Here is a 14115-nt window from a genome sequence, read left to right on the forward strand (position 1 = left end):
TCCTAGATATCCCATGAGTGCACAAGCAACTACTCTTGCCAACCTTGAATGGTAATATACGGGGGGGAAGCTTTAGCAATTACTATCCTCTTTATTATAAGAATTATTATATGATTATTAGAAGACTTTTAGTATCGGCACTTAGGCTAGCGAAGCAATTTCTAAAGCCCTAAATTCACTATTTGATTAAAAACTGGTCATGAGTTGAACAATATGTCTTAAATTTGTTTTTCAAAGCCCCAAAGTATTCATAAGGGACACTGATATAGCTGTAACCAACACAGAGCATTCGATTACAACCTCAATACAGAGCACCCCCTTTACCAGAGGGCTCCAACTTACAAGTGTAAGACAACTTCAACATCCGCCAGAAATTCTTGTTGTCTACTCCCTTTTAAAACTAGAAACTGGGTGTAGAACTGAAGGCTTACCTCCTGGGAATCAGGACTGCATTTCCCTAAAGACTTATAGGAACTGAAACGTTTCCAGGTATGTCCTCAGAATCATTAAGGTTATGCTCCTTGACAGGTTTCCACAGCAAGGTTACTTTCAAAGCTTAGATTACCTTGTCTTGAAGGACTGAGACAAAACACTAGAACATGAATTTGTATTAGAGCCATGAGTCAATTAAAAGCACTTCACTATTTTTCTGACTTATGCCACTTTGAATTTACACTATTCTTTATGTTGACTTGGTTTAGTATTAAGGATAGTTTCCATTTTAACTGTGTCAGCAATTTTTTGGGCTTGACCTTTACTAAAGGTACAGGTCTAAATGAAGTAATAGTTGTACTTATACAGTAAACAAAACTTAATTACTTACAACTCAAGGAAGAACTAGCTAGCTAAAGAACAAAACCACATCAGAAAATAAAAACTCTAGAACAAACTCTGCTTAAGACCTGAGCGTTTCAGTATTTCCAGTGTATAAGAAGTTTGCTTTTAAATAATACGAGAACATCCCCACACACTTCCTAAATACTTGCACCCATACTGGCAATGTACCAACCTTTCTGGCTGGCAGCTGTTCCAGGTGATTGTCCCTCTCCCTCACACAGGGAAGATATTCAGGATGGGGGCAGAAGCAGCCACACTATGTAATTTACCATTTGGAATCAAATCTAACGACTGACACAGGTTAAAACATTTTTGAAGTTCAAATGACTTACAGCAGTTTCACAAACAACCCCCCTTTGGTATGAAAATTGATTTTTTAAAGAAATCCTACCTCTTGCCACTGCTTTTCCCTCTCTTCTCTCCTATATTGCAGTTTATCCAACCAGCTCAGCTGTATTGATGTTATTGTTCCAAGGGCCACAATATAAACTAGTTATTGGAGTAACTCCATAGAGATTTGTTTTTTATGGCAGAAAATAACCGAGACATTAAATTCCATGCACAGCTGCACCAGCACAAACTGGGCAACAGAAGTCAGTGAGAAGCTTCTTAACCTCACTTTGCTGCTGAAAGTGTGTGTTTGTGAAACCCCACTCTTCAGGTATTTCAGTTTCTCAACCAGTTGAGAGTTTCTCCTTACTCAGGGAAGTTGGGACTGGACTCGCATTACTCAAGGCATTTAATCACCCTGCTGGGTGGGTGTAAAATAGATGGTGCCCTGCTCAGTTTTGCCTGCCTTAAGCAAGTAACTCCTTAAGATGAGGGAATCAATCTCACTTCTCCTGAACATCCATAGGGGTGGAATTCTTCCCCATTTCTCCCTTCTGACCATCTCCCCAGCACGAGCTCTAGTACTTGTCAAACTTCTCAACTCGTTAATTCCACTATAACCCACTATGCTATTAATAAATAAAATGGATTAAAAAAAATTGTCTTTGGTGACTTGGGGATCAAACTGGATGCCCCTGAGAGCTGCTGATCAAAGTCAGCTCATTTTCCCTGCTAGAGGCAGAAAGGAGAGGTCAGCAGGCGGGCTTGGTCCCTCACAGGGCCACAGGACCGCTCACAGGTGAGAGGTCCCGTACGGCTTGCACAGACACACCGGGGAAAGCTGAGCTGAGATAATCCCCAGCGAGTTCAGAACAAACCGGCAGAGCTCCTGGTGTCTGCATTTCCCTCCGGAGCAGAGCCGGTGCATGGCATCTGGCAATTTGGTCTGGCTCGGATGCCTACAGTGCCTGGATTTGCAAAACACCTCGCGTTGTTAAGGCGCAGTTTGTTCCTTCCCCCTTCCGAAAAAAAACATCTCAGAAGCGTTCGCAACTCACGCTGCAGCCCCGGCAAAACAGGTAGTGCCGCTCGCCCTCCGTGGGATTGGGAAGTTAAGTAATAAGCCCCAAAAACACAGGAAGTATGTAAGAAAGGCACAAACCAGAGGCCTGACATCCTCCGTGCCCCCACAGTGCCCCGTCCGCCAACATTTCCTCAGACCCCTTGTGCAAAGACGGGGCACGTCCACCGAGGGAACCGAACCCAACCTTGGGGGGTTCAAAATGCATTCCCAGTGTTTCCAAACCCACCGCAGGGAACCGATGGCCAAGCCCCCGCACCAAAGCCCCGCCGGCCGCAGCCTCCGCAGGGGGCACCAGGCCGGGGGTCCCCGCGCCCCGCCCGCGCCCCGCGCCCTGTCCAGGGCGGCCCCGCTCCTGCCTCCGCCGGCTCGGGCCGCCCCCGGCACGGCACGGCACGGCACGGCACGGCCGGGCCCGGGCCCCACGGGCGGGCGCCGCAGCCGCCGCCGTGCGACGGCCTCACCTCCTCCGGGATGGCCGGGTCCCCGCCGCCGCCCCCCGCGCAGCCGGCGCCGAGCGTGGGCGGCTCGGGCTCCATGTCCCCGTTGAAGAGCGAGGCCCCCTCAGCGCTGCCGCCGCTGCTCAGCGCCGCCATCTTGGGCCGGAGCGCCGGGGCGAGGGCGGGGCCGGGGGCGGCCGCGTCCCCGCCGCCGGGGCGGCCCCAGCCGCGACCCGTAGCGCGAGGGGCGGGCGGCGCGCGCGGCCCCGGCCCGCTCCCAGCGCCGCCGCGTCACGGCCCGGCACCGTGACGTCACACACGGCCCCGCCGCGCGCAGCCCCGCCTGACGTCACCGGGAAAGCACCGTGACGTCACGGCGCGGCCGCCCCGCCGCCCTGGGAACTCGGACGTGGGCGCGCGCCCCGCCCCCCCCGAGGCCCCGCCCCCCTGCTGGCGCCGCAGCACCCCCTGGCGGCCCCCGCCGGGCCGGTCCCGGGAGCGGGAAGCGGGAGCGGGAGCGCCGGGGAAGGGTTGGGCATCATGGCAGAGGGGTCTCCAGGTCTTTCCCAGCCGCGGCCTCAGCAGCAGCGGGGAAACCCGAGATAAATGCGGGAGCGCGGTGCTGGCGAGATTAAAGCGAGGAACGAATGGGATGCCGGGCATCCCTCGGCGAACAGCGGCGCGGCGGCTTTGGGGTGAATCCTGGCAAACACGAGCCGTGCGGCAGCGACTGACGCGCTCCCAAAAATCACACGTTAACCTGCTGGCTGTAACTCTGGTTAGAACTGAAATAATCGATTGCCAGGATCGATAAAAATCCATATTTTTCCCACTGACAGGGCTGCCCGAGCTGGCTCTCTCTTCACAAAGGGCGCTCCAAGCGAGGGAAGGGCCGAGTCTGGCTCAGCAGGAATCAGGACCCTTTCCGTCCCCTCGTAACACCTCTCTCCCGTTCTCCGACTGGCTTTGTCCAGTCTGGAGGTCTGAGAGCAGATCCCAGTGGCCGAATGTCCATCTCGTCTTCCCTGTGTGTGCATGACAGGACGTACAGCACTTTCCTCGATAACGGGTGGGCTCACACTGCAGGACCTGCCGTGGCCTCCCGTCCCCTGGTGCGAGTGACAGAGGCACCGAAGCGGTGCTTTGGGAAATGCCGCTCCCTCCTCCAGCTCAGGAGCGAGGAGGAGCTGGACTCGGCTCTTACTGCTGCCCCCAAAGATGCTCCCCACCTTGTCCCCGGTGCTTGTGACCATCTTTCCCCAAAGTGCCAGTGTAAAGTAAAACCTGGAGCCGTGTCGTATCCTTGTGTGCCACACCCACTGAAATGCTGCTTACACACACACACATAAAGCGTTGGCTAAATCAGGGGGTTTGAGCTGCTGTCTCGCTGAAAAGGTCGTTACTACAGACACCGAAATGGTAGCACTATTCTAATGCATTGCGAAGACAAGCTGCTGTACCAGAAGGGCAGCAGGACTTCAGAGAGCACAAACGCTGTTCTAACACAACCTGATGTATTTTATGGTAGCCAATTAAAATATATTAGGTTGAAATATGCAAGTGCAAACATCCTTATCTTTGTTTTGCTTCAGCTGTGAACATGAAAACATACAACCTCTAAATGTAATAATCCCGGTGATAGATTTGAGATTTATATTTCACCTTTCATGCTGGGGCTGTTGGCGTGGAAAAGTCTTTCAAGTTCAGTTCAATATCAGCAGTGCTGCAACTGCTAAATAAACACAACTTCAATTTACTGTGCAGACACAGGAAAAACACGATGAGAGTTGGAATTACCAGACCCTGGTGTTACGGGGGAAAGGAACTTCGGGCATGAATTCAGCTGAGGGTCTCTCCTCTAGAGAGCTATGCAGTATTAAACACCACATGAACACAGAAATAAGCAAAATAATCTGGTTAATATTAGTTAATATTCCAGTGGATTTTAATTGATTATCTGACAGGCTATACTCTCCTAAGAGAGGAGCCTGGGGTTTCCTATGACCTGTGGCCTGCAGCGCAGTCAACAAAAAGACTGCCCAAGTACATAGACTAAGCAGTTCGCCAAGTTTAGAAATTTCTCTCTAATAGCCACAGTAATGAAAAGGATAATTATCAGCAATTCCTGCTATGTGATGGGAAAGTGCGATGGTAGTGAAAAATGCGCACAGACCCTGGAAAATAACACCCACGCTGAGAACTAAACACTGGGACAAATCTCCCTGATCTCTGAAGGAAAAGGCAACAGAGGTAATAGGAGATGGCTCTCCAGGCGCATGGCCTGTTGTGGAAAGGCCAGCTGAGTAATATAAATTAACTAACAGAGCAAGTCCATTCATTTCCATGAAATTTATACCAAGGGATAATTTAGTCTCAATGTACAGAACATAGTCATAGCTCTTGTTTTATTCCCCAAGCAATTTATGTCCAGGGCATAGCCCTAGCAGTGGAATTAGTAGACTAGCAATCTTGTAACTTGTAATACCTTTCTCAATGCTATTAGTACTCTTGAGTGCCTTTCTTCTGAGCTTCTGATTTTTTTTAATAATATTTTCATTCACATAAAATACTAGACTTTCTTATTACATTTGATGTACCACTGAAGAGCTGCAATTCTAAACCATAATACTGAGAACTGGAAACACAGCAGAATTACCACCTGCAATACATGAGATAAAAAAAGCAACACCTAAAGAACTATTTTAAAATATTGCTGTGGAGGAAGGAGACAGAAAATCTACTATTTATGCTATACTTTCCTTTTGATTGGGGAAATCCACACCTAGTAATAAATGGAATTCCCTACTACTTCACATGGTGGCCATTTGGCTCCCTGCCTAATCCATCATGATGAAAGATAAATCATTAATAACTGTAACTATTTCTTGGTGATATGAAATCCTATCTACTGATAATTGATGGCATCGACATCTTTTATAGAGACCAGCTTTCATTACCAACATAGGTCAAAATCAAACTTACAACCTAGAGGTGAAAGGCAGGTTTCTGCTATCAACTCTGTGGGCTGCTGGCTGGTTGGCTCCTACAATGCAGCACAGCCAGTTTATCTGGTATTGCAGCAGGTAATGCATACTTGTAAATGTAAAACCTGCCACCTCCCATCAAACTCTTGGTTAATGCATTGGGGTTTGACCCTCCTCAGAATTTTTTCATTTTAATTTGGGTCAGAAAACAGGTCCAGCTGTTACTTAAAAGACAAAGAGTCTTCATCTAGACTGCCCACGACCAGAACATTTGCCTGATCTAATCAACACCTGCACTTTCAGAGAACAATGTTTTAATAAGCCAGTAAAAAAATTATATGACTACCTCACTGTGAGCATTTGGACACATCTTTTCTGATCTTTATCTCTTCATCCCCAAAAAAAGTGTGAGATACTCCAAAATATGAATGTCCAAAAGAGATACTAGATGAAACTTAATATTGGTCTCATTTATTATATTGTTTCAATAGAAGAGAGTATCTTAAAAGAATCCTAGCCTTCCATTTTCTTATCAAAGACTTACAAAATTTGCATATTGATATGATAATTGGTATGATTTTTTAAAATGGTGTGAAAATTTGATACACATTGAGCACTGGATGTCTGAAGTGCTCTTAAAATTTACCCAAATTTCAAAAAACTGCTTAGCCTTTTCACACACTGAAAAGACAGTGTTTGTCCCATACATGGTAGCATTTGTGCTTGGCCCATGCATGTTTGAAAGTGCTGGGTTAAATTCTCAGTCTTAACAGAAGAAATACGGATCTGCATGATTTGTGAAAGCACAACTTCTAATGACACCAGTCATGTTCCCTGTTATCTTAGACAGAAAATGTGAAGCAGAACAAATATTAGGCTGTTGTCCACAGTTCAGTCATTTTCTGATTACTAGTCAGAATAATACACACTTAAGAAAATTACTTTGCTCTCCAGGAAAAGAATGCTGAAGATATTTTTTGAGGAAATAATCCATATGGTTTTTTCCCCCCTCTCTTTAGCACCTACATCTCACTCAGTTTAAGATATACTATACATATTTTTGTGTTTCTAGGAATCGCTGTCTGATTGATGCAATGTGAGGTAACAGAGAAAACAAGGCTGCTCTTTTTTTTCCCCCTCTTTTTTTCTTTTTTCCCCCCTTTAAACTGTTCCTGTACAGATCGTGTGTATTGTTTCCTTTGGAACTTCCTGAGAACTAGTTCAGGACATTTACCAGTCTGTGACTCTGCTAAACCTGAAAAATTCGTAACTACTGTGAGAAATTAGGTAATATTATGATTATTTGAACTTGCAGCTGAACAGTATCATCTGTATTTTTTTCAGCTGATGGAGACTTCATAGCTCTTTGCCTTTGAGTTAAATACATGAAAAGAAGTGATGAGGTTGGGTAGAGACTACTAATAGAAAGAAGGTGGGTGGGGGGGAAAGTGAATTCTCCAGCTTCTTAGTTCAATTTTCATTCTACCATTAAAAGCAATGTTGATCTAACAAGATTTCTTTTATATATAAATAATAACCTATTCTAGATTTTCTTGTAATAATATTTGGAATATTTACATAGCTTTCATTTGATTCACGTGTAATTTATTTTAGAGTCATTATTTATAAAACTGTTGTTGTTCTTAACCACAGCCTTCAGGAAGTATAAACCAAAACATTTTCCTTTGGAGGCAGGGAGCAGGAAAGGTGATGGGACTGGGAGATGGCAGTGATTTTCATATACGTTGCTCCCATACCATGCCCGTTGTTTGGTGTCACACGAGCACAGGGCTGACCCGTTTCCTTCCTACTCCACCTGAGCAGTGACTTTGGGGTCCCGCAGGGTGTGTGTGCTCAGCGCTCCGCCCCTCCCTCTGCTCCTTCCCGCCTTCGCTCCCATACTCACGTGGGAAGCCGAGAAAGCAAACGTTTCATGGAACAGCAGTGTAAATACCAACAGATGTAGCACATAAGGGACCATCAAGAGAAAGCATGAGCCCCAAAACCACTATTAAGAGAAGTAGCAGCCAGTGGAACAGGAGGGGCAAAGACGGGGTAAAAGATTAGACGGAGGGAGAATGCAGTAGAAGTAGACACTGGAGAAGAAGATGCAGCTCTCCTAGGAAATGAGAAGCAGATGAAAATAGGGAAACAAAGGATTAACAAACACTGGTTTTCCTGCCTGACATACTTAACTAAAACCAGGCCCAAATCTCATGTTTGAGAAGATTAGTCAAGACCCTCCTGTTCCTGTAGCATCCCTGGTCACTGCTTTAACACATTCAGCTTGTTCAGATATCTGATTTCTGAGTCCTTTGTGTTGGATAGTGATAAGCTGATCAGCTTTAAGGACTAAACAGTTTTAGATTCCTCGCATTATTATTGCAGCGTGAATAATCACATTTTATAACTCAAAACCATTCCATTCAAGCATAAAAAACCCCCACTAATGTGATTGAGTGTGTTCCAAGAAAGGGCAGGAAAGGATACCACCTCAATCATTTTGCTGTTCAGAAAATGACTGTTCAATTATGTTTCAGTCTTGAGATTTTTCTTCATAATCTCCAGAGTAGGTGAGCATCCCCTGGCCTGAATACCTGTTGTAATTTGATTCTCCAGCACTTTACAGACATGTTGGTGACTATCTACATCTCTGATCTAATAAAAGTGTAGATAGTAACTGCACCTTGCAGTTTCTAGTCTCTTCTCTGAGCAGAAAAAGTCCATTAGGGTTGGTATTGCCCTGAAGTAAGGAAACTTTAAGAGTCCAAAAAAGCTAAATCAATAATAGGAATCAAATACAGAAACTGCAGTGTTGACGTGGAAGAGAGAGAACATGGTGACCTATCATGGTTTTTCAGGGCAATACCCCACGTCGTTGGATTTTTAAGAGTTATTGTTCTTCAGTGATAGGTCAAATAGTATGGATAAACTTTTAAAATGAATGATTATATTTTAATATACATAGGCACATCTTATGTATTTAAACATAAGTACTTTTTAATGACAGAGTCAGTATCACAGTTCAATAATCCATCTTTGTCTTTTAACCCTCACTACCACTGAGACAACACAAGCCTCACAGTCATTTAGTCTCTCCCATAAAGACAAGCTGCCTGACAAGCAAGTAGGAATTAGGACAGTCTCCCAACTCTGTGCTATATTCTTATCATTCCTGTGAGTATGCACTTGGCCAAAGGCAAAATTTCTGGTGCAGTGGTCAATGGCCTCTCAATGTTTCTGATGCTGTAGATTGTGTGCAGCTTGCAGATATGCTGAAGGCCCTTGGATGTGGGTATTCCTTTGTGATATAATGAGACCTCTCTCTCCAGAAGACACAATCATTTTGGTAAATGAACACAATTTCTGTTACCCCCCTCTGGGGGAATTCTACATGACTCCAGCTCAGATCTTCGTTTTATCTTATTTTTAAGTGGTTTGCATGCCTAGTCAGTACCCTACTATCTGTCCTCAGAGGGCAATAATGTTTATTAATAAACTTGAGGATGCTATCAAACAACTTGAGTCTGAAAATACAGAGACATATCATACTGTTGGCTGTACTGGTGTCAGGCAACAGAGCAATATTTTGGCAAACATCACAGCATATAAGCAGAATGAATAAGTGCGAAAGCAGAAAAATAAAGAGGCTGCAGTGTTACTTTCCAGTTGTCAGTAACAACTCAGATTCTGTAGCCTAATTTTTACTCTCTGGTTTATGCTGTTCATTCAAAAAGCATTTGTGAAGATCAGAGCTTGTGAGCAACGCTTACCTGCACATCAGTTGCACCAAACAGACCCAGTTCAAACAGCCAAACAATACCACGTGCTGCCTCACACACAGCCCGTGCTCTAATCACCTCCCATCCACTCACAGCCAGAGATGTTGTCTCTCTGGGTGGCATCTGCACTGCCTCACTCAGGGGTTTCTCTCCGATATAAATGTGCCAGTTTGGACAAGCCAGCTGAGACCAACTGAGGTTGGAGCCTCCACTTAAATGCTCCTATGCCTACAAACTAAACACAATATTAAATAACATCAGCTGAAATGTAAGTCGTATCTCATTTATTTAAATTAAAAAAAACCAGCATAAATTCTGGCATCTTAGAAATAATTAAAAAAAAATACAGTGAACTTTTCTGCTAACTAGCCAGTTCACTACTGAATGCAATACCCTCACATCTTTCAGATCATCTGTCATTGTCTGTTGCTTCTCCAGAAATATTCTAAGCAGCAGCTTGATGCTGCCTGTAACACACAGGCTCCTTTGCAGGCAAGTACAGAAATTGGAAAAGTCACACCTTGTCCATAGTGGTTGCTGGTTGTAAATAAGGCAGCAACACCCAGGGGCCAGCACAGCCCACCCCAGCTGTATGCTCCACTCTCTCAGAGGATGAGGCACTTCTTAAGCCACCCGAAGCTCTCTGCAGAAACCAATGCATGGTACCCAGACAGCATTACATTATTCTAATCAACACTGAATATCACCAGGGAAGCAGCTATTGCATGCACAGACATGACAGAGTCTCTGGAGAGATGATGTTTCATCAGCCCTGTCCTGAAGAGACCACTGTCAAAGGCTAAAGACTATAGCTCTGTATGCTGGCATAGGATTTAACTACCTGTTATGCAGAGGTAAATCCCATTGATACCAATTGGAGATATTCAGTATTCATATAGCTTCTAAACCACTTCTGGAGATGTGTGAATCTGGAATCACATTTTAGACATCTGCTTTTGAAAGGTGGGGGTCAAGTGATACCATTCACTTTTATTCAGGTGAGACTGTAGAGGAAACTGAGGAATGTGATGCATTTACAATTACATATTTGCAGGAACGCACCACTGTGTGTGGCAGGAGGATGGCTTTTAGACTTTCTGGACCTCAGGTGGTTTCTGCTCCTAATACCATTAAAAGCATATTTACTGAAGCAGCCCACGAGGCAAACATCAGACCCACAGAAACAACAACTGAAGTGGGAGAGACCCTCTGAACTCTATGAAATATTCACAAACAGCTTTAGGAGCCCTGGCATGAAGTGAAGTACTTTCAAGCATAGACAGAAAACCTAATGGATATAAAAATCCTTTTTTAGCTCTTGGTGAGATTTGTTTTCACAGACCTAGCTATGATATGAGAAAATGCATTAGGTCATTCAGTCTGCCTCCTCTTCCAGGAGAGAAGTGGTCCCAGTGCTACTTTTTATAACATTTGTTCTGCCTAGCTCTGCCTGACTCATACAATATAAGACAAACCCACTTCTAGGGGATTTTCTAATTTTTTATAAATATTTGACTTTGTGGAATTTACCCCAGTATTCCACCCAGGACAATTCAACACAATACGTATAAAGACACTGCGATGTCATGATTTGTTATCCTGTTGATTTCATACTTATCCTCTTAGGCAACTCTAAATAATTTCTCAGCCAGTGTGGTGGTGATGTCCCTCTAATATCTGTCTACAGTCATGCTTCTCCCCATTTGAACACATTATAGCTGTGCTCTGCTGTGACTAAGACTTCACGAGCAAATTCTTTCAGATGTTCTCCTGTCTGTCCCTTCCTCTCTGTACTCAACACATTATTATTATTACACTTGAGAAAAAGGACAAGGAAAAGAAAGAAGGAGAAAGAAATTGAATGGAAAGGCAAAAATGCCTTTTTTCATGCTCCCCCAGTTCTGCAGGCACAAAAAGATCCATCCTAAATGGATGGCCCACGCATAATTTAAGTTTTACCTCTAAGATTTATGACAAGGGTATTATTTTTATTTCTGCTTACTCTTACATGCCTCATAAATCCTTTTTTTTCCCAATTATTAGAACATTTGAGTTTTCCATTGTGGTTTGGACAGTTCAGAAAAATGATGCTGCACCTAGAAGAGGTTAAACAGGAAGAGTTTCTGCTCTCACACATCTCAATATCAAGATAATGAACAGAGAACTCCCCCTGAAGGATTTTGTTTCCAGGATCTACTCCCAAGGGATTGTACAAAAAGTGCCACAATCATTTACAGAGGAGAACTGAGTTCAAGAGGATCGTTCTAAGATCCCTGTAACATCTGTTTTCTTTGCATATTATCCTTTCTGCTTCAAAAGAAAGAAAAAAAAACATATAAAACACAGTCATTCCCTCATCAAAGCTGCCTTTCAGATATGTGAAGCTTTTCCAAAACATAGAGACTTTGTTGATTGCTGTTTTTTAAAATTACCCTAAAATGGACTTCAAACTCAAAGTGGTAGAGGAACATGCACAGACACTTTAAAATTTCAAAAATATTTACAGTTTAAGAAATATCTGTCACTTTTTTTTTAATTTTTACAATCTGACCAAATCATAATTTTTTTCAGCATTTGAAGTCTCTAACATGTAAAGCAGAACAGCAAAAACATTAACATAGCACAGCTTATGTATTAAAAATTTCATCAACTGTTGCATACAATCATCTCTCTGAAATAAAGCTCTGAAATACACAGAGCTACAAGTCCTACCACAGCCAGACTAAGCTGCTCTTTACACAAGGTTCTCCTGGGGTAAATTCTCACCCTGGAAGCAGCTTAAATTCATGACGCTATTCACTAAGTGATGATTATTCTAATTTTACTCCAGGGGAAACAAAGGCAAGTAAGAAAAAGCATTTGTCTAAAACCATAGAGTAACTCAGGTGCATTTCACTGACCTGTGTAAACTCAGCATGTTGTTTTAATAAGTAGATTAAACTCTTTCCACATTAGGGGAAACTTTTTTCAAGTTATTACTTTTCTGAGCAGAGGACATATATTTCAATACACTGGTACCTTTGACAGAAAGCAAGACTGCGGGTTTTTTTACCTTCCAGTATTATAAAGTGTGGCAACATGCAAGTGAACTTCTGCCTGTCTGCAGGACTTTCAATAGGAAGAGGTTCTGGCAATAGCTGCATTCCCTGTAGGATATATACAGCAACTGGGTCAGCCTGTTTACAAAACAGCTTGTGATCATCACGGCAGCGCTCAGCAGCTATGAATATATCATACCAGAGTCTAATTAAAGACAGACACAGTTAAAGCACTGCAAAATAAGGAAGCAGTGGCACTTAATAAAAGTGTTCAGGACTGGGAGGAGGCTGGGGTTTTTACTCTCAGTACTTTGAAGGTCAGCTAACCAGGTTTATTCCGATCAAGAATTAAAACATCCATCTAAACATCTGCTGAAGACAGTCAGCTCATACCCTCAGGAGAAGAGTGAAATTTGCAACAAGATGCAGCAGTTTGAACGGTGAAAAGAATCATTGTAAGGGGAAAGCCAAAAATAAACATTAATTGAACTTGGGTATTTGTGCAGAAAATGGATATGTCACTATACCAATAGCTGTACAAAGTGTAAGTGTTACTATCCTTGCCCTTCAGAACACGGCTGGAACTCTACTTTCTCTCCTAAATATACATACTGTGTTAATACCTGGTTAATCCCTGGTGTGATGTGTCAGGACTGACTCCTAATTTGTCTAGACTCTAATTTTGATGCACAAAAAGTAGTCTTTTTCAGGCAATGTCTATTCCTAAATGACAGAGCACAGATTAGAAAGGAGGTAGGAAAGTGCCTATTTCTATCCCAGCTATGGAGAGAAGGCTGTATTTTCTGGAACAAAATAGTTATGCTAATGCTCCCAGCAAGCAATGGATTATCCCAACACTAGGATATACTCCAATAATGGCTGAGTCATTGTTATTTCATGGTGAAGTCTCAGGCAAGGGAAAACAGCCATTTTTGAGAAGACCAAGTTCTAGCAGATGAGTACCACAGAAAAAAAGATATGAAAAATTAGGCAGGGGAACCTCTCTTGTGCTTATACTACTCTTCCAGAAAGGTTGTGTTTTTCTTTTACTCCATCCACTTTGCTTTTGTGAAGCTGCAGAGAAAAGATGAAAATCAACAATCCAGTCCATTTGTTTCATATCTGCTAACTTCACAGGCACTTTCTCTCCCTTTTTGGATATGCTGTGGTAAATAACTTCCCAAAGTATGTTCCCAGAGCAATGCTTTGACTCTAGAGCAGGTTTGCTCTGGCAAGTTGCAGAGAAAGTGGGATCATTATAGCTGAGTAGCCAAGCAAGCCATTCACTTTCCTGTTCATGATATCCGTAATAGCTGGGTGGCTTGGAGTAAGCAAGGAAGAACAGATCCACCTCCCAAGCCTAATTATCTCATACTACACTGCTGAGTCCATATCTGTGTACAGCAAGATGACACACTAAGGTACATAATACCAGTAACACTGACTGCTCCCAGTCCTTTAGTAGGCTAAATGTGGATTCCAAAGCACAGCCATGGCCAATCACACTAAGTATTTTATATATTGTTGTATGTATACTCATAACCAGGTCTCCCTCCACACACAAAGTTTAAGACCATGCATACTTCCTTTACCAGAGTAGAACCATAATTCCCTTTTTGATGC

The 14115-nt window shown here is 43.5% G+C and overlaps 1 protein-coding gene and 1 long non-coding RNA gene across 3 annotated transcripts in view; one reads left to right on the forward strand and one right to left on the reverse strand.

Moving 5' to 3' along the window:
- The window catches only part of BRAF (B-Raf proto-oncogene, serine/threonine kinase), an 86680-nt gene extending 83832 nt beyond the window's left edge, over positions 1-2848 (reverse strand). For both annotated transcript variants that reach the window (XM_032689519.1, XM_032689520.1), the window contains exon 1: positions 2713-2848. In XM_032689519.1, the coding sequence (XP_032545410.1) occupies positions 2713-2844 (132 nt within the window). In that variant the 5' untranslated portion in view covers positions 2845-2848. The remainder of the gene's footprint in view (positions 1-2712) is intronic.
- Positions 2849-3159: 311 nt separating this feature from the next.
- On the forward strand, positions 3160-9120 carry LOC116786962. The gene is made up of 4 exons (XR_004357121.1): positions 3160-4938; positions 7017-7104; positions 8740-8849; positions 8943-9120. It is a non-coding gene; the product is annotated as an uncharacterized LOC116786962 (long non-coding RNA).
- Positions 9121-14115: the final 4995 nt, after the last annotated feature.

Source organism: Chiroxiphia lanceolata, chromosome 5, assembly GCF_009829145.1.
Source record: "Chiroxiphia lanceolata isolate bChiLan1 chromosome 5, bChiLan1.pri, whole genome shotgun sequence".
NCBI lineage: Eukaryota > Metazoa > Chordata > Aves > Passeriformes > Pipridae > Chiroxiphia > Chiroxiphia lanceolata.